The sequence below is a fragment of the Triticum dicoccoides genome, chromosome 4B (assembly GCF_002162155.2).
Source record: "Triticum dicoccoides isolate Atlit2015 ecotype Zavitan chromosome 4B, WEW_v2.0, whole genome shotgun sequence".
In the NCBI taxonomy this organism is placed as follows: Eukaryota; Viridiplantae; Streptophyta; class Magnoliopsida; order Poales; family Poaceae; genus Triticum; species Triticum dicoccoides.
The window spans coordinates 530487489-530509354 of NC_041387.1; the positions used below are offsets into that span (position 1 = coordinate 530487489).

Sequence of the window (21866 nt, forward strand, 5' to 3'; positions counted from 1 at the left end):
ATCTCCTCCCACCCCCACCTCCAAGAAGACAACCTCAGTCCCTCACTCTCCGCCCTCACCTTACACCGGCGGGAAAGGAGCGTGCTTCTCCGCTCGCTGAAATCTCGCGGCGGTGGCTGGTTGGCCTTCTGCTCGGGATCTGGTACAGCAAGGTGAGCCGTGAGAACACAATCCCTTGTTAGTACTATTTGCCAGCCATGAATTGGATCTGAGCAGAGCACCGTCCCTACTTAGATAACTTCTGCAGAGGTCAGAGGGGAGGCCGGTGGTAGGTAGGCTTCTGCTTCTCCTCCGTCCTCGGCGGGTCGAGCAGATTCTCTTCACCGGTGTGCTGCTCTGACGCCGTCTTCCCCGTGCCAACTCGACACTGCACAGGTCATTTTTATCCATCCAAACCCTAACTAATAGCTGCACTTTAGAGTAAGATATTCGATTAGCATTGCGTGCTTCCCATCCAATTCTTCATGACCCGTGATGTTTCTCTATACATCTAACCCTGCGCATTGTTAATCGATCCATGACTTCCGGAGTGTGTGCAATTAGAATTAGCCCGTGGTTCATGGAAGGTACTGTGTGCAATTAGCCCTGCTTCCAGTTTGTCATGATTAATCAGATACACATCGAGTTAATTAATTCTTGATTTCCTTGCTTCTTTGTGATTTTCGTGTTTGGAGTGAGTGTATACATTTTTTCGAGAAGGAGGAATACCCCCGGCCTCTGCATCTCTTGATGCACACAGCCATAGCCCATAAGAGTGAGTGTATAAATACGCCTGCAGAGCTCTTGAAACAAGCAAGTCAGAACAGATTGATTATTAAAATGCATAGAAATCTGCAAGAACACCCAAATGGGTCGAACTCTGCTAGGTATGAAGATAGGTTGCGTGCAGGGATCCTTTACAGGGAGCTTTTGTTTTAACCAAATTCTTGGTCTAATCCAGCATATCAAACTTAAAAACTAATTGGCGATATCCATCATTTAATTCTTTCTGTTGCTGTATGCTAATGTTTTATGATTACCTTATCCCAGTAAAGCTGAACTTGAAATGGATTAAAATGGTTAGCTCGTGTGGCAACTGCTTTGTCCCAAGTAAACATAGTTTCACATGATTGAATTATGTTACAGTATCTTGGTCTCCATGATTAAAAAAACTGCTTCCGTGTCTATCCTGACATTATCAGTTTTGCCTTTCAGTAAACTGCAATAAAGAGATGGACCCCGGGAATGGTTTTCTTGCTGCCAAGCTAACTGATGATCTGGTGGTGGAGATCCTCTCCCGGCTGCCGTTCAAGTCTTTTTGCCGCTTCAAATGTGTCTGCAAGGCCTGGCTTGCCTTATCCTCTGATCCGCAATACTGCAAGAAGCTTCTGAAAATTCCAACAGGTCTTCTCTACCAACGACGTTATAACTCTGCTATCAAGCTCGCTAGCCTGCCCCACAATGATAAGGATTTTGATGAAGCTCTTAGTTTCCTACCACAGTATGAGCAATTAGAGCTGATGGACTCTTGCAATGGCCTAGTCCTTTGTAAGTACAAGAACAGCTACACTCCTCCAGCTCCAGGTATTTGCCGCTTTATCGTGTGCAATCCGGCAACACGAGAGTGGAAGATGCTCCCGGATACTCCTCCTAGCCATTATGACCCTTTTTACAATATGAGTATTCTGGCCTTCAGCACATCATGGTCGGCAAATTTCTACGTCTTCAACTTTCAGCGGCTCAGTACACGCTATTTGGGATTTGGCCCCGTCAAACTTCAGGTGTTTTCGTCTGACCTTTCCACTTGGTTTCTGGACGATACATCATGGCTCTCTGGGACATCAGTTTCTCAACCACACATGTTTATTGATGGAGCACTGTACGTGCACACAGATTTGCATGAGATTATGGTACTGAAGAGCTTGGAGGAAACTAGTTCTGGCATTGCGCCCTCTCTTCGGACTATTAAGTTGCCGCATGAAAATGTCGGTTTTGTGGCTAGGTTTGGCCAACGTTGCTTCGGCCAATCTTCGGGGGCCTTGCAATACGCATTGCCAGAGGAGGATGCTCGTACGATTCTTGTTTGGAGTCTTGATGTTGATGAGCCTTATGAGTGGAGCCTCAAGTACCGCCTCAGTATGAGCCATGCATTCGGAAGGGACAACCTTTGTCAGTATGGCGTGCATTCCTGGCAATGTGACTATGAGGTCATCGCTCTTGACCTGGAGAGAGATGGTGTTCTCCTGTTCGACAAACGGGCGGACAAGCTTCGTTTGTACAATACAAGAACCGGTGAACTTGACGAGATTCAACCAGAAGACCACCGCTGCCGCAAGTTGCAAGATGCGTACTATCATTATGTGGCATCCTACTCAAAGCTCCCAGCTTTGTTTGGCTTTTGAGTGTCGCGCCTCTTTATGCTGTCAAACAATGCGGAGTATTTATGGATTGTAATCTAGGACCATTTTTTTGTTTTCTTGAACCTATTCCAGTAGTACCAATATTAATGAGGTTAGCTCTATTCTGTCACTGATTGTAGCAGCAGCTGCATGTAAGCTGGGAGCTATGTATTCTGCCCTAGCCTAGCCATCTCTCTGAAAATATAATTCCTGAAATTGCTGAGGGAAGATGCTGAATTTCTTGGAAATACTGGAGGCCTGTGTGCCCCGTTTATCATTTGGTATCTTGGGAGGTAAGATTCATAAACTGACACTAATCCATTTATATTTTGAGAAGATACCAAATGATAACACATACCGTATATTATTGCCATAAATTCTCACCATGCATATAGAGTATAATTTGAAAGTGAAAGGAGAAAACTTTGTGCTTGTGGAAACTGGTACATGTCAAACGACTCGACATACATAGACGGTTGAAATATTACAATGTGAACAAGTTTGATTTTCTAGTTAACTAACCAAGGTTTATGAATCCAAATCCCCCCAAAAAATTCCCTTTGTTGGGTACCACTAGATTATCCCTATCTTTTGGAACTCCTCACTTTTGCCCCTCCGCCGTTAGGTGGCCCTATGAAAATGCCCTCACAGCATGTTTCCGTCCGGTCAACCCCCTTTGATCATCACCGACACATTTGTTGGACACACTAGATGATACTCTGCACGTTGTTGCGTAATGTTCTGCAATATATTTCAATAAAACAGATAATACAAAGATTTGTTGTGTCTTATTATTGTATAGTCATATAATATTTAATTAATATGAAGAACATGTAGAATGAAAATTGTTATGCATGTTGAGGTGAGCTTTTTTCCACGAAGCTCGGCTTCCAAAAGCAATTTTCGGTTAAGGGGTGGCTATTCAGATACAGAAGACATATCCCCCTTCACAGCATGCCACTGCCAGCTGGGTCCCACTCATAGAGTTGCCACCAAAAAAATGGGAAACTCCAGTCACAGAAGAGTTTTGGAGAAACAGGGCACTCGAATTCACACGTAAATGTATACGCTAATGCTAAGCAGATCTCAGTCAACCAAGCTCTAGTCTCAAGATTTGTTGGTAAAAGTATGTAAAGCATTTCCTATGGAGGTACATAACATCTCTCGACAAGGCAGATACCTCAGATATGCATAAAACAGTGCTTGCTGCAGTATATTCTATCAGCCTCTTCATCCACACAAAGATATTCAGATACATAAACTGAATCTAAGAGATGATGCCGTAGCAGGACCGGTGCAACAGATATGCACAAAACAGTGGATTACAATAACACATCTTACTAGGAAGTCATAAGGTCATACCCCCTACTCAATGTTGCAGTTCTGGACCGAGGGTTTGTCATCGGGGCCGGGACCGTATGTTTGTTCGACAGTATGGGCAATCTGCGCATTTCCGCACCCATGGCTCCAAGCAAGTCGAGTGGAACCTGTGTCCGCAGTGCAGCCTTATCAGCTCGTCTCCGTCATAGAAACCATCGAGACAAATCGAGCATTCCGGCGATGCCTCCCTGTTGTCATCTTTCTTAGCCTCGAAGATCTCTATCTGTAGCCGAAGAAAGGCGGACTTGCTCAGTCCAGGTGACCTGTTGGAAGTAGTTGAACTGATGGATGTGTTCTCCAAGTTCTCTTCATCCGACACGCTGCTTGGCTGAACAGATGATGAGCTAGGCCAATTTGCCTCGTATGGGGTTTCTCTGCTTCCGAAGTCGATGATTCTAAACACATCCGTAGCTGAAAATTCATCCAATGTGATGGATGGCCTGGAGGTAGATGATCCGATAGAAACACCTCTCAATCTCTCTAGAACACGTGCCTGAGCTTGCAGTACGGCACCGGGAAGCCGCTCATTTGTTCTGAACATCAGCCTGTCAAGTCGGTTCCTTGTAGCTGCAGAATCCCCAATGTTGCTATTGTCTATGTATGATAAGATGCGGTCCTGTAGACAACAGAAACGACAAAAAAAAATCATTTGATGATATATATGATCACAAACAACATGAAAATGCACATGAAAGCTAAAGTCATGACTTCTCAATCCAACGTTTTCTTCTCTCTTTGTGGAACCAGACAGGAACACTGCCACTCAATTAGAAGATAAGAAAAACAATAAACTGAAGTTAGCGCATCAAAATGGAAAGAAGACCAAGTTGCGGCATGAACCAGTTTGGTACTAAGCTGAAGTTTCATCTATACATATCTCAAAGACTCAAACTATATGTTTGGCCAGAAGATTGAAGCAGTGGCAGTTTCTTTCTTCAGTATCACAGAGAGATGGAACAAGCAGTTGTAACTCAGAGCCTAAGGCTGTTATGTACCTTTTGGTTTGCTCAATAACCATGATGGTTACGTGCAATGCTTTGTTTAACTTATAGTAAGATTTAGTCTGGTTTCGTTTCTCAGCCTGAATCTGACTTGCTTTAACTTCTGCGTTGGCAACTTACACATCCTATTGTGTAGCCAACATTCCAAGCGTACATCAAAATTAATTCCGCAGGAACTCTAATTAATAACCCTGGTCCCCTCAGAAATCCACTTATGAGCTATCCATATCGTTTCTAGTCTAACTACTACAGCACAAAAATTACAAGAACGCGGGCCCATCTCGTTTCCCATTTTGGAATGATCGCTACCCATTTCCAGAGCTATCAAGCCAGGCTGATCGAAACCCCGCGCTTCAAAATCACCGCATGATCGTGCCCGGGACGAATTGGTGACCCTAATCCTCTCACAAATTTTACAGGACAAGACCTGAAATGCTTCGATCTAACCAACCACGGCACGGGAACTGCAATCACCCAGCGGGCCGGGGAGGAGGAGCAGGAGGCTCTCACCGTGTAGGAGCCGCGTCGGCGCGGGGGCGGCGGGCCGGTGTGGAGGTGCTGGCGCACGTCCCCGGCGGCGTCGAGCTGGCGGCGCGCGCGGCAGCCCCGCCGGCGGCGGCGGGCGGCGAGGCCGTGCGGGTCCTGCGGCGCGTCGGCGAGCGGATCCGGGCCGGGGTCCCCCGGGTCGGAGAGGCGGGGCGCGCGGGCGCGGCGGGCGGTGAAGAGCTCGGAGGCGCTCGTCATGGCCGGCTGCCGGATCCCCACCTCGGGCGCCCGTACGGATCAGGCGCGCGTGTGCGTGTGGCGTGGCCTGCGTGATGCAAAGGGTTGGCGCTCGTCGCCTTGCTTTTCGTCTCTTTCCCCGCCCGGTTTGGTGGTTTCCCCGTGCCGCGGGCTGGATCCGGTACTTGGATAGGGCGGGCGTGGGACGGGATAGGACGGGCGGAAGGAGCGGAGGAAGGTACGGGGCCTGTAGCTGCACGGCAAGTCGGGGAACACCGCCGGGGTTGTCACGGAGACCATGACCAGTGGCAGTGGACCAGTGGACTGGGCGGTGATGCGTTGCCGCGCTGGGTTGGAAACTTCCGGGGGCATGGGACACATGTGCTCACTGCCTAGCTAGATTTGCTTGCCAAGTCGTTGGTCGGGGAGACGGAAAACCGCAGGCAAAGGACGTGTCAGTGATGGTCAGTATCAGGGACGAGCATAGGCAAAATTTCGTGTTTTGACCCTTTTCCCTAACAATTGTAGGATCTGACCCTGCTTTGAAATATTTTCGGGATTTGACCCTTTTGCTACCACCAGAGCCTCTGGCGGTAGGGTTAGGCAGGCTACCGCCAAAGCCCCTGGCGGTAGGGTGTGACGGAGGGGGACGGCGGCCGTTTGCTTGTGCTGACGTGGATAAGCACCTTACCGCCAGGGCCCCTGGCGGTAGGCTGCCCTGGCGGTAGGGTGTGGCAGGGTTTTACAGCGTAAAGTTTCTGTGACGAAATGTGCAATGGCCCTGGTGGCGCCATGTGGGCTGGCGGTAGGTTGTATGACCCTACCGCCAGGGCCCCTGACAGTAGGGTCCTGTGTTTTGCAGTGTAAAGTTTCTGTAACGTGCACAGGCCCTGGCGGTAGGTTCATGCTACCGCCGTGGGGGCTAGCGGTAGGCTGTTTAACCCTACCGCCAGGGTGCCTGGCGGTAGGGTCCTCTATTTTGTTGTTTCAGGTTCATTTGGTTGCTTGTTTTCAAATTCAATATGACAGCAATATCACGGCAAGTTTCACAAAATATGACAGCAATATCACATATTTTAAACAATTAAACTTGAGCATCACATAAACCCATATTAAAATAACTTAAAGTGCATAGAATATTTCAAACGAACTTCAACTAATCAGTAAACGGAGTTCCACATAGTAGCAAACACATAGGTCCACAAATAGCAAACACCTAGTTCCACGTAGTTCCACAACCGACAATTTCAACCAAACGAAGTTCAACCTAATAGCGAACACATAGACAACCCAACTACAACAACCAACTATCGAAGATCATAATCAGTTGCTCCTTCCTCTCTTGGAGGTACGGTCCTCGTTACTCTTTGAACGAGTCTTTTCGGTCTTCTTCTTGGGCCGACGAGGAAGCGGTCTCTGGAAAGGGTCCGGACTCAACAAATCCTTCTTCTTCGGATTCCTCTTCTTCGGCAGCTGAGATGCTTGAGATGATTGAGTTGGTGGAGGTCCATAATCTTCATCGTACTCCTCTTCCCCGTTGCTCTCATCCTCCTCCTCCTCTTCCTCCTCCCCTTCTTCATATGTGGCCTCCTCCCCCTCCTCCTCATCCTCCTCCTCCTCCTCATCGGCCAACCTAGACGACGAGGGAACCTGGCTCGATGAGCCGATGTGACCCTGTGTGGCTACATGTCGATAAGCTTCAACCGACCCAGCTCCAGCACACCCAAGCAGCCCTACTAGCTTGCGACAACGCTTCACGAACTTCTGCACTCACAATGAAACAAGGGCATAATAAGTATCAGGTTTATGATTGCAAAGTGAACAAGATGCATCTGTTCCGAGGAGGCTGAAATTGTACCTTCATCGTCCCCCTCATTTTGTTCTCGGATTGTACGCTCCCGGGGACATCACCTAGTGCATCTGAGGCTTCAAAGATGCATCTGTTCAGCTCACCAGACCGCAACGGCATAAGCCAGTCATGATGACGAATGAAATAGTTTAAATACAACCGTCGGTTCAAACTTACCACTGTGTTGATGAGGGGGGAAAACTCCCTAAAGCCACTGTGCATGTCTCTGATGCCGGTCTGGTAGGCCTCTTCCTCGGGGTCATCCCTCTCCAGCTCCGCGATGTCTTCCGCCATCCACCGAGGCCTGAGACGAAGACGGTGCTTCTGGCCATCATCGTACCACCTCATGTGTTGGCCCAGGTAAGCATCCCAGTCAGTCACCCTCCTCTCCCCGTCTTTCCGGTACCTCCGTTGGTTCCACTCAGTCACATGACTTTTATGCTGCTCTCCCCAGTCTGTGATCGACTGATTTTTCTGCCGGCTCATCCTGCAAGGCATAAGCAACAAGAATCATCATAAGCGCAATGAGATCATCATAAGCAACAAGAAACATGATAAGCGTAATGAAATCATGGGCATGGAGAACAAAGCGCTCATAGGTGGAGCGCGTGGCCGCCGGTATCGGTGGGCTGGCCCGATGGGGTATGCTGAAAAATCCCAAACTGCGTGGCCACGCGGTGTGGCAAGTGCCACTCGACGGTGTACACACAGATCATGGGCACGATGCACCGCCAGAGACCATGGTCCGCATCGCACATCACGTTCAGATCAAAGTCCCACTCTCGGTCTTGTCGATACGGCCACCAGTTTACCTATTACATATACATTGGTAAGTTCCCACTCTCGATCAAAAGTGGAATCAAAGAGAAAGGTGTTGAGCGAGTTCATATACCTGTGTATGCGTCAAAGCGTCCAACTCGTTGGTGTAGGTCTTGTATGAAGTCTTGTTTAGGCCCGTGTAGAGTTTGACAACGTCCCACTCGTAAGCTACGTTGGGGTTTTGAGTCTCGTCGCCGTCTTCGCCATAGTCTTCCCATGGGCGTCTTCACATCTTCTCCGGATGCCCCACCGGCAGCCGCTCCCACATCCAAATGGATAAGGCCCAGACAAAGCCACCCATATTGGACTTGTCTCCCGTCCTCTGCGTTGCATCGTCAAGCTGCAAAACATCAAATGAGGATCAGATATAAGAAAATGTCATGGACATACTTTCTTAGGTAGGTAGGCAATTAGACACTCTCTTACCGAACGGTATAGGTAGGCGAGAGATGCGGTCCCCCAACTGTACCCTGCATCCTAGTTGAAAGAACATGCGGTGCCCCCATGTTTGGTTTTGGTAATTGATGACAATCTCTATGGACTAATGGTTTTCTTGAGTTATATTTGAAGGATTTGTCCAGAGTCTTTTCTTGAAGTCCATGTGTTGGTTTCAAGGAGTTTTTGAGTTGACCAAGGTGCTATTAAGGAATTATCCAAAGATTGGTCATGTGAGTGTTGAGCTTATTGCAAGCATGTCTTGAAGAAGAAGATTGTGTGATCATTCATGTTTACCTTCAAGACATCATCCAAATGAAGAGAGTTGGAAAGATTCAAGGTTGATCAAGACTAAGTCAAGAGTGAATCAAGTTGATCAACTCACAAAGCGTAGAAGATGTACCGAGAGGGATCAAGCGATCCCATGGTATGGTAAGCATTGTCAATTATGCTTTGTGTACTAACCCATGATCTTCGTGAGAGTTCTTTGTGCGGTTAGGTTGTGGTGTGCAAGTTCAAGTGAAGCATCATGAAGAGATCAAATGCTTGAAGATTGCCGTCCATTGTGATGACAATGGACTTATGAAGATGTGCGTAAGAGTGGCTCACCCATAGTGGAGTATGGGGGAGCAATCAACTAGTCTTCATCGAGCCAACGCAATCAAGAAAGGTGGTCCAACTTGAGGGGGTCAAGATTGTCATCATCTAGCTCAAGTGGACCATGTGCAAGGCAAAGGTTTGCCCTTGATAGGTTTTCTATTTTACCGGTCTCATGGTGGTAGTTGAGAGACCGGGTTTTAGGATCGATCGTCGTACTATCAAGGGGGGCTCTCGATGAGTAGCTTTATCGTATCATTAGTAGAGAGCTCAAACCATTGCATCCTTGCATCATCTTTCTTGGTTCTTGTTTGGTTCTCTTTGTGAGTTTTGGAGCTTTTGGTCATCTTGATGACAAGCTCGAGTTCATCGAAAGCGGAGTTCACATGCATCTTCTATGATGTTTTCGATGTTGGAGGTTCTGCCGGTTCTTCTCTGCTGGAGGTTTCTCTCCTCTTTTTTTAGGCATACCTCCCCTACCTCCTCTTACTATAACCAACAAGCTGGACCGGAATTCGGAGCTCATTTGCAGAGGTTTCTCTTCTCTGCTGTTTCGATGCTACTCGTTGTCTTGTATCCAACAAGCTTGAGTTTGCTCAATTCGGAGCTCATTTGCAGAAGTTATGGCAGTTCTGGTTTTCCTTGGAGCGTACGTGTTTTCGTGGAAGTGACATAAGGTTGGCGCCAGCGGTAGTACCGCTGGACCGGAATGGTAGTACCGCGTATCGCCACAAGCGGTAGTACCGCTGTCCCACATCGGTAGTACCGCCCATGGCCATAAGCGGTAGTACGGCTCCGGTTCCGCGCTGGTACCGCCTCGACTCGAGACGTATTTTTCTCGTGTCGGGTTCAGTGGCAGTTGTAGCAGCAATAGGAGCGGCAATACCGCTCTTGTGCGGTAGTACTGCGGCTACCACCGCCCTAGTACCGCTGGGCCAAGCGGCAGTACCACTGCTGCCAACGGTAGTACCGCTCGCTCCAGCGGTAGTGCCGCTCATTCGGCTCTGCCTCGCCCTCTGTTTTGCTCTGGTCTCTATGTTCTAACGCCCGGGCGGTAGTACCGCTCCCCTGAGCGGTAGTACCGCTCGTGCGCGGTCTGAGCACATAACGGTTGGATTCGAGAGCTCCTATAAAAGGGGGTCTTCTTCCCCATTCAACCTTATCCTTTGAGCTCGTGTTCTTCCCTCATTGTTGACCTTCTTCGAGCCTGCTAACTCTCAATCCCTCCATGTATTCTTGCTAGTTTTTGAGGGAAAAGAGAGAGGAGATCTAGATCCACATTTCCACCGATCACTTTCTCCTCTATGTGAGGGGAACCCCTTGGATCTAGATCTTGGAGTTCTTGGTGTTCTCCTTCTTGTTCTTCCTCTCATTTCCTCCCTAGCATTAGTTGCTTCAGTGGGTTTGAGAGAGAAGGACTTGGGCACTCCATGTGCCCTTGCCATTGCATTTGGTTCATAGATTTGAGTTCTTCACGGTGATACGTGGAAGTGAAGTTTGAGAAGCTTATTACTCTTGGGTGTTTGGGCACCCTAGAGCTTGTTCCTCTTGGGTGCCTTGGCGCCCTAGACGGTTGGTGTTGTTCGGAGCTCAATCATTGTGGTGTAAAGCTCCGGGCAAGCGTCGGGGTCTCCAATTAGGTTGTGGAGACCGCTCCGAGCAATTTGACGGGTACCGGTGACCGCCCCCAAGGGTTGCCAAAGTGTACGGGTTCGGTAACCGCCCCCAAGGGTTGCCATTTGTACGGGTTCGGTGACCGCCCTCAAGGGTCCTGTCGGTGTCAAAACCGGCGGATCTCGGGTAGGGGGTCCCGAACTGTGCGTCTAGGCGGATGGTAACAGGAGACGAGGGACACGATGTTTTACCCAGGTTCGAGCCCTCTTGATGGAGGTAAAACCCTACGTCCTGCTTGATTAATATTGATGATGTGTGTTACAAGAGTGGATCTACTACGAGATCAAGGAGGCTAAACCCTAGAAGCTAGCCTATGGTATGATTGTTGTTCGTCCTAAGGACTAAAGCCATCCGGTTTATATAGACACCGGAGAGGGCTAGGGTTACACAGAGTCGGTTACAATGGTAGGAAATCTACATATCCGTATCACCAAGCTTGCCTTCCACGCCAAGGAAAGTCCCATCCGGACACGGGACGAAGTCTTCAATCTTGTATCTTCATAGTCTTGGAGTCCGACCGATGATGATAGTTCGGCTATCCGGACACCCCCTAGTCCGGAACTCCCTCAGTAGCCCCTGAACCAGGATTCAATGACGACGAGTCCGACGCGCATGTTGTCTTCGGCATTGCAAGGCGGGTTCTTCCTCCGAATAATTTATAGAAGATTGTGAACGCCAGGATAGTGTCCGGCTCTGCAAAAAATAAATTCCACGCACCACCGTAGAGAGAATAATATTACACAAGTTCAATCTGCCGACGTATTTTGTGGCGTGACGTCACACCACTACCAAGCCTTTACTCAAATCATTTTTACTGTTCCACCTCCGCGCGTTTAACGAAGCGGTTTCCTTGGCACGTCTTGTCGAAGCAGAGATCGTGTTCCCCTTATTCCGGGATTTCCATCAATACGGACGTGGGTAACCCAACCGCGCCATTGATTATGACGCTTGGGAGATAAGCGAGTTTTACCAGGTCGGTGGGGACACATGTTTTTGTCCGCCCATATAAGGGGATAAAGATCAAATCCTTTTACCTGCGCCTTCTTCCTCCTTGGCTTATCCATCTTCGCGAACTCGAGCTCTAGCGCCCAAGTCCGCACTTCTCACCTCAAACTTATGCAACTATGTCCGGAGCGGGAGGCAAGTGGATGGCCTCCTCCGTCACGGAGGGGCAGATCCAGAAGCTGCGCGACGCCGGATACCTGTCCAGCGAATCGCGCATCGGCTCCCCGACGAGGGAGAGCTCATCCCCACCCCTAGGCCCCATGAGAGGGTAGTATTTCTTCCCCATTTCCTCCGCGGACTGGGCTTCCCACTTCATCCCTTTGTCCGGGGGCTCATGTTCTACTACGGCCTAGATTTCCATGATCTGGCCCCGAATTTCATCCTCAACATCTCGGCGTTTATCGTCGTGTGCGAGGCCTTCCTCTGCATCCAGCCCCACTTCGGCTTGTGGCTCAAGACCTTCAGTGTCAAGCCGAAGGTTGTGAAGGGCAACCAAGCGGAGTGCGGAGGCGCCATGGTGGGTAGGATGTCCCACGTTACGTGGCTGGAGGGCACTTTCGTGGAAACCATTAAGGGGTGGCAATCGGGATGGTTCTATATCACCGAGCCGCGTGACCCTGATTGGGCAGCGGCCCCCAAATTCAGATCCGGCATCCCTACACGGCTCACCTCCTGGAAAGAGAGTGGCCGGATCTGGGGGGATTCGGAGGAGCTGACCAGACTCCAAGCCTGTATCCAGAAGCTGGTGGACAAGAAGCTCAAGCTTGTCAACGTAGTCCAGGTCATGCTCATCCGCCGGATTCTCCCATGCCAGCGACGGGGCCTCAACATGTGGGAGTTCGATCCGGTGCAGCACCAGACTCTAAGCGGGCTCTTCGACACTACGTACGAAGATGTCTGGAAGGTGCTGTTCAAAGGCGCCGAGGCTCCCGCATCCGCTACCGAAGATCGCGGATTCCGCTCGCAGCGTCCAGCTGACGAGGTAAGTGATTTTGCCACTTGTTCTCCATAGTTTGACTCTATGCGGGATCTAAACTCCCTTTACCTTTGACAGGACTGGCTGGCGAAGGCCGAACGGACTATCTTTCCGGCCCCATTGCCAGAGGACCCAGCGGACGCCCGTCTAACGGGGCTGCTGGCTCCGGCGCCCCACGTGGTGCCGGAGAAGAAGGCCAAGGAGAAGGCCACGGGGACTCGGAAGAGTTCCTGTTTTCAGGTGCTATCGGGTGATGAATCCGAGGCCGACTCCTCCCACCAAGGCGAGGAGGAGAAGAAGAAAGCCTCTCCCCCAGCGGGGGGAGGGAAGAAAAGGAAGGCCTCCCCAACAAGGGAGGCCGAGGGGTCCAAGAAGGGAAAACTCTTCCCCCGGACTGCTCCGCCAATGCCAGTGACGACGACGAGGACTGGCCTCCAAGGGCCAAGCCTCTGGCGAGATCGTATGTATCCGGACTCCCAAATAACTTCAAGGTTTTTCCTTTTCACCACATAATGTCCTTTTAATGCCGCATACTACCCTGCAGTCCGCCCAAGGATGATCTTCCCGCTTCATCGAGCGGGTCCTTAGGTGCGTTGGATATGGATTCCCTTCCGACTGCCTCCACCCCCCGCGCCACAGACGATGCCGAGGTGGGATCCCAGGAAGGGACCCACCAGGAGGCGGAGGCCTCGGAGGTGTCACAGGACAACCTCCTGGACTTTGCACCGGACTCGGCCCCGGAACCCACAGTGGCTCCGGAGTCCGGTGGGCGACCCCTTCACAAGAAGGGCAAGACCGTGACGCCGGCTGCCTCCGTCCAACCGGAGGTGCCGGATAATTTGCTGGAGGCGCTCAACAGCGCCTCCATCGAAGAGGAACACCGCACTTTATGAGTGCGGTGATTCAGAAGGTACAGCTTGCCAAGAGCGGGCTGACCGAAGCCCGCAGGAGCCTTCTAACAGGCTTTGAGGCAAGAATTTCAATATGTATAAAATGGTACCGCATAGACAGTAGCCCCTGATGCTCGGTTCGATGTTCGGGAAGAAAATCCGGACTGAGGATCTAAAGAGATATACGCAGGAGTCATAAAAAATATGTCAATATGGGATTGCAGGCTGCGCTGCTGACCTCTGCCGCACTGACTGCGGAGGTCAAACTTTGAAGGAAAACCTCGAGCGGTCCGAGAACGAGCTCGGCCGTGCCAAGAAGCAGCTCGAGGACAAGGAAGGTGAGTGACACCTTATTAAAATTGTACCTTACAGAAAAGGATTTTGGTTGCAAAAAGAATGACAAGGATAACGTGGGTATTGCAGGGGCCACTAACGGGTGGCGACCCTGAAAGAGGCGGTGGCCGCAGCCGAACGTAATGCGGCCGCGGAGCGCACCGAGCGAGAGAAGCAGGAGGCGCGGGTGGCGGAGGTACAGCAAGAGCTCCAGGATCTCGTGGAAAAATATGAGATCCTGGAGCGTGACTCGAAGACTCGAGAGTCTGAGCTTGCAACGACTCTTGAGAATGCCAAAGCCGCTAAGGCCGAAGCCTACAAGGCCCTCCAGGAGATTGAGGCGGTGAAGAAAATAGCAGCGGGTAAGGCATTTTTCATGCAAAGTAAGCATGTGAGTGTTAATTACCTGTTGCTTACCCGAATTCGGAGCTCTCCAGGAGCGTTCGCAGATCTTCCTCGCAGCGTGTCCGATGCTGCCGCATTCTACCGGGCCGAGGAGGGGAGCTCGACGGAGAAGGTCTTCTGGTCTCAGTATGCTGAGGCCAGACATCCGGTGCCCCTTAGCGACCAGCTGAAGCAGCTGGTCGAGCTCCACAAGGCGGCCGAACAGGCCATGAAGGGCCTCATAGTTCGGCTGTGGCCTAAGGAGGCCATGCCTGGGAGCTACTTCGGCCTGGTGCGGCTGCTGGTGGATGCGTGCCCGTGGGTTGAAGTCATCAAGCACTCCGCCTGTATTGAGGGTGCCTGTCGGGCCCTTGCCCGCGCAAAGGTGCACTGGGGCAAGATGGATGCTCAGAAGCTTGTGACGGACCCGCCACCAGAGGGCAAGGAGCATCGCACGCCCGAGATGTATTATAAGAGTGTGCTGAAGGGCGCCCGCACTATTGCAGGGGAGTGCTCCAAAGATGTAATTTTTGAGTAGAATTGCATTTTGTTATCCTGTGCGCTGAAAACTTAGTTCATATGCGCTAAGCAATGCTTGTTAATTTAAAATATTACCTTCTGTGCGGCTGTTTATCAAATCTGAGAGATGGCAAGTCGTCGGCTTCAGCCCCCATGCCACGAGTGCTGGGGTGTTCGGGATAAACTTGAGCACTCTTGTTCCCATTTTTGGGTCCATCTAGGGAGGCGCTCAACACAGCGAACAAGGCAACCGGACTTATAATGCTTGAACACTCTCACTTAGCCATATAATTCTATAATTTTAAATTTCGGCGAAGCCCCTAGTCTTCGGAAGGCCGAATTTGGGGCGCTATCCACGCCTGGGCCGGACAAGATCCGGCTCCTCGCTCTAAGCGGCATAAGTCTTTAAGGACTCGCAAAAACCTCTCGAACAGCGACCGGCTCTCGCCTCATCATGACGGTCAGTTTTAGCTTTCTCCACTGAGGCGTTAACCCAGCTCAACTGGGGCGCAATCGCAGTGGTTCTCCCAGTGCTACCTTAGCCGATACAACGGAACGTAAGGTACCAAAACATGGGAGCCGGGCAAACCCAACTATTGACCCAAGACATGATTAGGAGGCGATGCATATAATGCTATAAGTTCGGGGTGCCGCACTTGTGAAAGTGTTCGGACTTATCACACCATGCTGCGAGGAACATAAGCCCCTGGTGTGTTTTTGGCTGTACCAAAGTGTACGGATGCGACATGTCGTAAATGAACATATGTATGAAAAAGAAATGCAATTATAAGCAAAAAGGTGCTGCATTGTTTTATTCAATAAGTGTTGCTATGAATGCAGAACGATACAAATAGTGCGATAAGCAAGGGATGGGACTGTTAAACATGTCCCCCTCCAGGGGTAGGCTGCGGATTGGTGTATAAAAATGCTCGTAATGGAGACCACCTGTATATTCGTTGTAGCCTTTATCCTTCCCTGGCTGTTGCATCGTGAGTTTGGCAGGTCTGTTGCCGGACAGGGCCTCTGACGAATGGAGTCCTGTGGGTAAAAAATAAAAGGTAAAAAAAAAGAACGACACACTTGAGAGCCCCTGGTGTGGTTGAGCCGCAGTCTGGGCTTATTGTGGTCGTGCCCCTCTCCCCATGCCCATGGTATCTTCAGAGCGTAATGGTGTACGCGAAGGACCTGTTTGGTCGTTTTGCAGGGGCTGGGGTTGGGGCCGCACTGCTACGCGTGCTCGGAACGTGCCAGGTGGTCTTGTTGTAGGTTACTCTGGGCGCGCTTAGCTATGTCCGGCCGCTTAACGGCCGGACTCGAGAATTGCCTTAAGAGGTTGCATTGTACTTCTGCCGCGAGAGCCGCTGTATGTTCCTCCGTTCGGAGAGAACGTTTAGTGTTTTCGTTGACCGTGATGACTCCTCTAGGGCCTGGCATCTTGAGCTTGAGGTATGCATAGTGCGGCACCGCGTTGAACTTTGCAAACGCGATACGTCCGAGCAAGGCATGATAGCCGCTGCGGAACGGGACTATGTCAAAGATTAACTCCTTGCTTCGGAAGTTATCCGGGGATCCGAAGACCACTTCCAGTGTAACGGAGCCTGTACAATTGGCTTCTACACCTGGTATGACGTCTTTAAAGGTCGTCTTGGTAGGTTTAATCCTTGAGGGGTCTATGCCCATTTTGCGCACTGTATCCTGATAGAGCAGGTTCAGGCTGCTGCCGCCGTCCATCAGGACTCTGGTGAGGTGAAATCCATCGACGATTGGGTCTAAGACCAATGCGGCAAATCCGCTGTGGCGGATGCTGGTGGGGTGGTCCCTCCGGTCAAAAGTGATCGGGCAGGAGGACCATGGATTGAACTTTGGGGCGACTGGCTCCATCGCGTATACATCCCTGAGTGCACGCTTCCGCTCCCTTTTGGGTATGTGTGTTGCGTATATCATGTTTACCGTCTGCACCTGTGGGGGGAAACCCTTCTGTCCTCTATTGTTCGGCGGTCGGGTCTCTTCCTCGTCATCGCTATGCAGCCCCTTGTCATTGTTTTCGGCAATTAACTTGCCTGCCTTCTTGAATACCCAACAGTCCCTATTGGTGTGGTTAGCTGGCTTTTCGGGGGTGCCGTGTATCTGGCACAAGCGGTCGAGTATTCGGTCCAAATTGGACGGACCCGAAGCAGTTCTTTTGAATGGCTTTTTCCGCTGACCGGGTTTAGAGCCTCTGAATCCGGCATTGACTGCCGTATCCTCACTATTGTCGCCGTTGATGCGGCGTTTGCTTTTGTTACGACGCGACCTGCCATTCCGGTCCTTGAAATCCGGACTGCTAGAATTTTTGCTGAGGTTGTTGCTGCGTGCTAGCCAGCTGTCCTCACCCGCGCAAAAGCGGGTCATGAGTGATGTAAGGGCTGCCATGAATTTAGGCTTTTCCTGTCCCAGGTGCCGGGCAAGCCACTCGTCGCGGATGTTATGCTTGAAGGCTGCGAGGGCCTCCGCATCCGGACAGTCAATGATTTGGTTTTTCTTGGTTAAGAACCGTGTCCAGAATTGTTTGGCCGATTCGTCTGGCTGCTGAATTATGTGGCTTAGGTCATCAGCGTCTGGTGGTCGCACATACGTACCTTGGAAGTTATCGAGGAATGCGGCTTCCAGGTCTTCCCAACTCCCAATTGACTCTGCTGGCAAGCTGTTAAGCCAATGCCGGGCTGGTCCTTTAAGCTTGAGGGGGAGATATTTGATGGCGTGAAGATCGTCGCCGCGGGCCATGTGGATGTGAAGAAGATAGTCTTCGACCCAAACCGCGGGGTCTGTTGTGCTATCGTAAGATTCGATATTCACGGGTTTAAACCCTTCAGGGATTTGATGATCCATTACTTCATCCGTGAAGCATAGTGGGTGTGCGGCGCCTCTGTACTGGGCGATATCACGACGGAGCTCAAAAGAGCTTTGTCTATTTTGTTCGGCCCGGCCGGACTTACTGTGTCCGGCGCGACGGTTGTCGTCACGTACTGTGGGGCACCCACGCGATCCATAGATCGATCTTGATTGTCTTGCCTTATCCTCCAATATATCTCGCAAGTCCGGAGCATTCCCCTGTGATCTTGTGCTTGTCGAGCGGTGCCAGGGTACGGGTCTAGTGAAGGGCCTAGAGGCCTCTTTGTCGCGACCATGGGGTGTCGGTCAGCCGTATTGTCTCCTGGTGATGCGGGTTCATATGCTTCCTCCTCTAATCGGGGGAGCAGCTTGCGTTTAGGGTAGCTTTTGGAGGGGCGTTCGAGCTCATGCTCTTCGGCCGCGAGGACTTCAGTCCATCTGTCGGCTAGCAGATCTTGATCAACTCTAAGCTGTTGCTGCTCTTTCTTGAGGCTGTTCGCCGTGGCCATAAGCCTGCGTTTAAAACGCTCTTGTTTGACGGGATCCTCAGGCACGACGAATTCATCATCGTCGAGGCTTGCTTCGTCTCCGGAGGGAGGCATATAATCCTCTACCTCTTCTTCTGCCGCTCTATCATGAGGGCTGGCGTCTCCATCCTCCTGCGCTGGATCTTGCTAGAGTGGGTTGTCTTCGGCACTGTCCGGTGTATTGTTACCTCCGGTGCCGGAATCTTCATTCTTGCTGTGGCGGGATTTAGAGCGGCGCCGCTGACGCCGGCGCTTGGGCTGTTTCTTGGAGGGTTCATCCTCCTCTGTTCCTTTGCCATTCCCATCCTTTGGGATATCCACCATGTATATGTCATATGATGAGGTGGCTTTCCAGTGCCCGGTAGGCGCTGGTTCTTGTTCGTCTCTGGCATCCTCGTCCATACCGTCGATGTCTTCGGAGTCGTAGTCTAGCATGTCGGTTAGATCGTCGACAGTGGCTACCAAGTGGGTGGTGGGTGGGCTTTGAATTTCTTCATCGTCCGCATCCCAACCGTCCTGGCCGCAGTTCGGTCAGGGCTCTCCTGATAACGAGAGATACTTCAGCGAACTCAGGATGTCGCCGAAAGGTGAGTGTTGAAAGATGTCCGCTGCGGTGAACTCCATGATCGGCGCCCAATCGGATTCGATCGGAGGGGGCGCGGGACGTTCGGAGTCCGGTGAGGAGTCCGGCACCTTGGAGTCACGAGCTTTATGAGGGACAAGGTCAGTGTTCGGCTCTATAGCCGTAGAGGTTGCAGCCCCCGAGGCGGTGTCTAGCCATCCGTCCTCGATCTGTGCAGCCGGCTCCGAATTGAAGATCGGAGCGAGTTCGAGTGCGGCCTCCAGGGTACTGTCCGGCTGCAGAGCTAAATCATGCCCGCCGTGACAGTGCGGCACGCTCGGCTGTGGCTCGAATCCATCGAGGATCAAGTACCCGCGGATGTCAGCCGTGAAGTTCAAGCTTCCAAACCTGACCTGACGGCCAGGGGCGTAGCTTTCGACTTGCTCCAGATGGCCAAGCGAATTGGCCCGCAGTGCGAAGCCGCCGAATACGAAGATCTGTCCGGGGAGAAAGGTCTCACCCTAGATTGCGTCGTTGATGATGGTCGAAGAAGCCATCGAGCCTATTGGTGACGACACGGAGGAACTCTCAGTGAAAGCACCAATGTTGGTGTCAAACCGGCGGATCTCGGGTAGGGGGTCCCGAACTGTGCATCTAGGCGGATGGTAACAGGAGACGAGGGACACGATGTTTTACCTAGGTTCGGGCCCTCTTGATGGAGGTAAAACCCTACGTCCTGCTTGATTAATATTGATGATGTGTGTTACAAGAGTGGATCTACCACGAGATCAAGGAGGCTAAACCCTAGAAGTTAGCCTATGGTATGATTGTTGTTCGTCCTAAGGACTAAAGCCATCCGGTTTATATAGACACCAGAGAGGGCTAGGGTTACACAGAGTCGGTTACAATGGTAGGAAATCTACATATCCGTATCGCCAAGCTTGCCTTCCACGCCAAGGAAAGTCCCATCCGGACACGGGATGAAGTCTTCAATCTTGTATCTTCATAGTCTTGGAGTCCGGCCGATGATGATAGTTCGGCTATCCGGACACCCCCTAGTCCGGAACTCCCGCAGGTCCCTTAATGGAATCACGACATCTTGCATTGTGCGAGGGCGTGAGGATATTACGGTGGCCCTAGTGGCTTCTTGGGGAATATTGTGCCTCCACACCGCTCCAAACGGAGATTAGCATCCGCAAGGGTGTGAACTTCGGGATACATCGTCATCTCTGCGTGCCTCGGTTATCTCTTACCCGAGCCCTTTACTTATGCACTTAACTTTGTGATAGCCATATTGTTTCTTGTCATATATCTTGCTATCACTTAGTTGTTTATCTTGCTTAGCATAAGTTGTTGGTGCACATAGGTGAGCCTAGTTGTTGTAGGTTTTGTGCTTGAAAAATTAACCACTAGGTTTATTCCGCATTTGTTCAAGCCTAAACCGTAATTATTTTAAAAGCGCCTATTCACCCCCTCCTCTAGGCGACATCCACGATCTTTCACCAGTCGGCTAGGAAGAACATATACGACCAGTTGGCAGAGTTCCCGGAGCTGTCTGGAAACACGACTTCCGTGAGAAGATACCACAGGTAGGCCCTCGCATACCACTCCACAGTCGCCTCGTCTGTGCCTTCGGGGCATGTCTTCCGGTGCTCCGAGAGCCAGATCAACGGCACACCGGATGTACAGTTGCTCTTGGCACCGGGGCAATCGCCGATGAGAGTGGTGACCCTCTCCTGCCAATTGGTCCTCTCCACTCGACCGGTGAGTGCATGACCCTCGATCGGCATGGCAGTAATCATCTCCCAGTCCTCGAGGGTCACCGTCATCTCCCCGCATGGCAGATGGAAAGAATGGGTCTCCGGTCGCCACCGGTCAATCAGAGCTGTGAGAGCTGCGTGGACAAGCGTCGGCGGCTGACGCTTGAACTGCAACACGAAACCCAACTGCCGGGCTCTCTTGAAGAACGGCGCGTAGCGCTCTTCGTAGTCCATATGCCCATGAACCCCCTGACCCCTCATGCGCAGTGGCTGGAGCATCTGCCAAAAAGTGAACGCCAAAAGTTAGGAAATTATTTTCATCAAGACGAAAACTTTGATCAATATTTCTTTCATACCACTTACCTCTCCGTTCTCTATGAACCGGGCACGATGACCCTTGTCGAATGCCCAGTCCAGCATGGAGTACCATGGGCCGATGTTGTCCGCAAGAGGTGTCCGCCTTAATAAAATTTCATAAACAAAAACACCGTAAGCACTTCATATCAAAATCATATCTCCATGCATCATATCACAAAAAAAATCAAATCATATCACCATGCATCATGTCACCATGATGGATCAAATCATATCAACATTACTCATATAAAAAAAATCCTTCCCCTCTTTAATCATATCAACATGCATCATATCACAAAAAAAAAATCCTCCAACAATAATCTTCAATATATTATCTCCAAACAACATCTTCATATCATCATATCAACATGCATCATCACTCCAACATGCATCATATCATCATATTTGTAAACAAAAAATTCCTCCAACATCTTCATATCATCATATCAACATGCATCATCAACCTACAATCAATTCCTCCCACATGCATTACATCATAATTTTTTTAACAAAAAAAATTATGAACTAGGGTTCATCTTCACTAACATATGAACTATTGATTAGAGTTCATATCCAATACCACTAGTTACTAAAGAACTAAGAACTACAACTACAATCAATCTTAGGTGAACAAATCCAATCTAAAGTTCAAAAATATGAGGGATTTCAAGCAAATAATGTGTCGAATCGGAAGCAAGTTTGCAAAAACTAATTGGAGGGATCGGAGGAGCTTACGATTCTCTCTTCGGGGCCATCTCGATCCGCCAAAACGGTGAAGAATCGGTGAAGAACCGAGGGAGGGAGTGGAGGAGATGAGAGAGGGAAA

General features: G+C 50.5%; 2 protein-coding genes and 1 pseudogene across 3 annotated transcripts; 1 reads left to right on the forward strand and 2 right to left on the reverse strand.

The window, feature by feature from the left end:
- Nucleotides 1–6: 6 nt before the first annotated feature.
- Nucleotides 7–2655, forward strand: LOC119291288 (putative F-box protein At3g24700). Of its 2 annotated transcripts, none has more exons than XM_037570023.1 (3): nt 7–152; nt 235–375; nt 1195–2655. In XM_037570023.1, exon 3 carries the CDS (start codon nt 1212–1214, stop codon nt 2379–2381), a length of 1170 nt encoding a protein of 389 aa, XP_037425920.1. In that variant the 5' UTR covers nt 7–152; nt 235–375; nt 1195–1211; the 3' UTR covers nt 2382–2655. The 2 variants fall into 2 exon arrangements, with proteins under 2 accessions (XP_037425920.1, XP_037425921.1); XM_037570024.1 differs by having other exon boundaries at nt 248–375.
- A 909-nt stretch (nt 2656–3564) lies between these two features.
- On the reverse strand, nt 3565–5780 carry LOC119291289 (probable E3 ubiquitin-protein ligase RHY1A). The gene is made up of 2 exons (XM_037570025.1): nt 5270–5780; nt 3565–4374 (listed from the first exon to the last, which is right to left on the reverse strand). The coding sequence occupies exons 1-2, from the start codon at nt 5501–5503 to the stop codon at nt 3778–3780; spliced, it is 831 nt and encodes a 276-aa protein (XP_037425922.1). The 5' UTR covers nt 5504–5780; the 3' UTR covers nt 3565–3777.
- Nucleotides 5781–6090: 310 nt separating this feature from the next.
- Nucleotides 6091–21795, reverse strand: LOC119292788 (annotated as a pseudogene).
- Between the last annotated feature and the right edge of the window lie 71 nt (nt 21796–21866).

Bases quoted from the DNA above. Each gene is read 5' to 3' on its own strand.
- LOC119291289 (XM_037570025.1), bottom strand. From the start codon at position 5,503: ATGACGAGCGCCTCCGAGCTCTTCACCGCCCGCCGCGCCCGCGCGCCC. The intron at 4,375-5,269 runs GTGAGAGCCTCC...TGTTGTCTACAG, and splicing joins GCCGACGCGGCTCCTACACG to GACCGCATCTTATCATACAT.
- LOC119291288 (XM_037570023.1), top strand. From the start codon at position 1,212: ATGGACCCCGGGAATGGTTTTCTTGCTGCCAAGCTAACTGATGATCTG.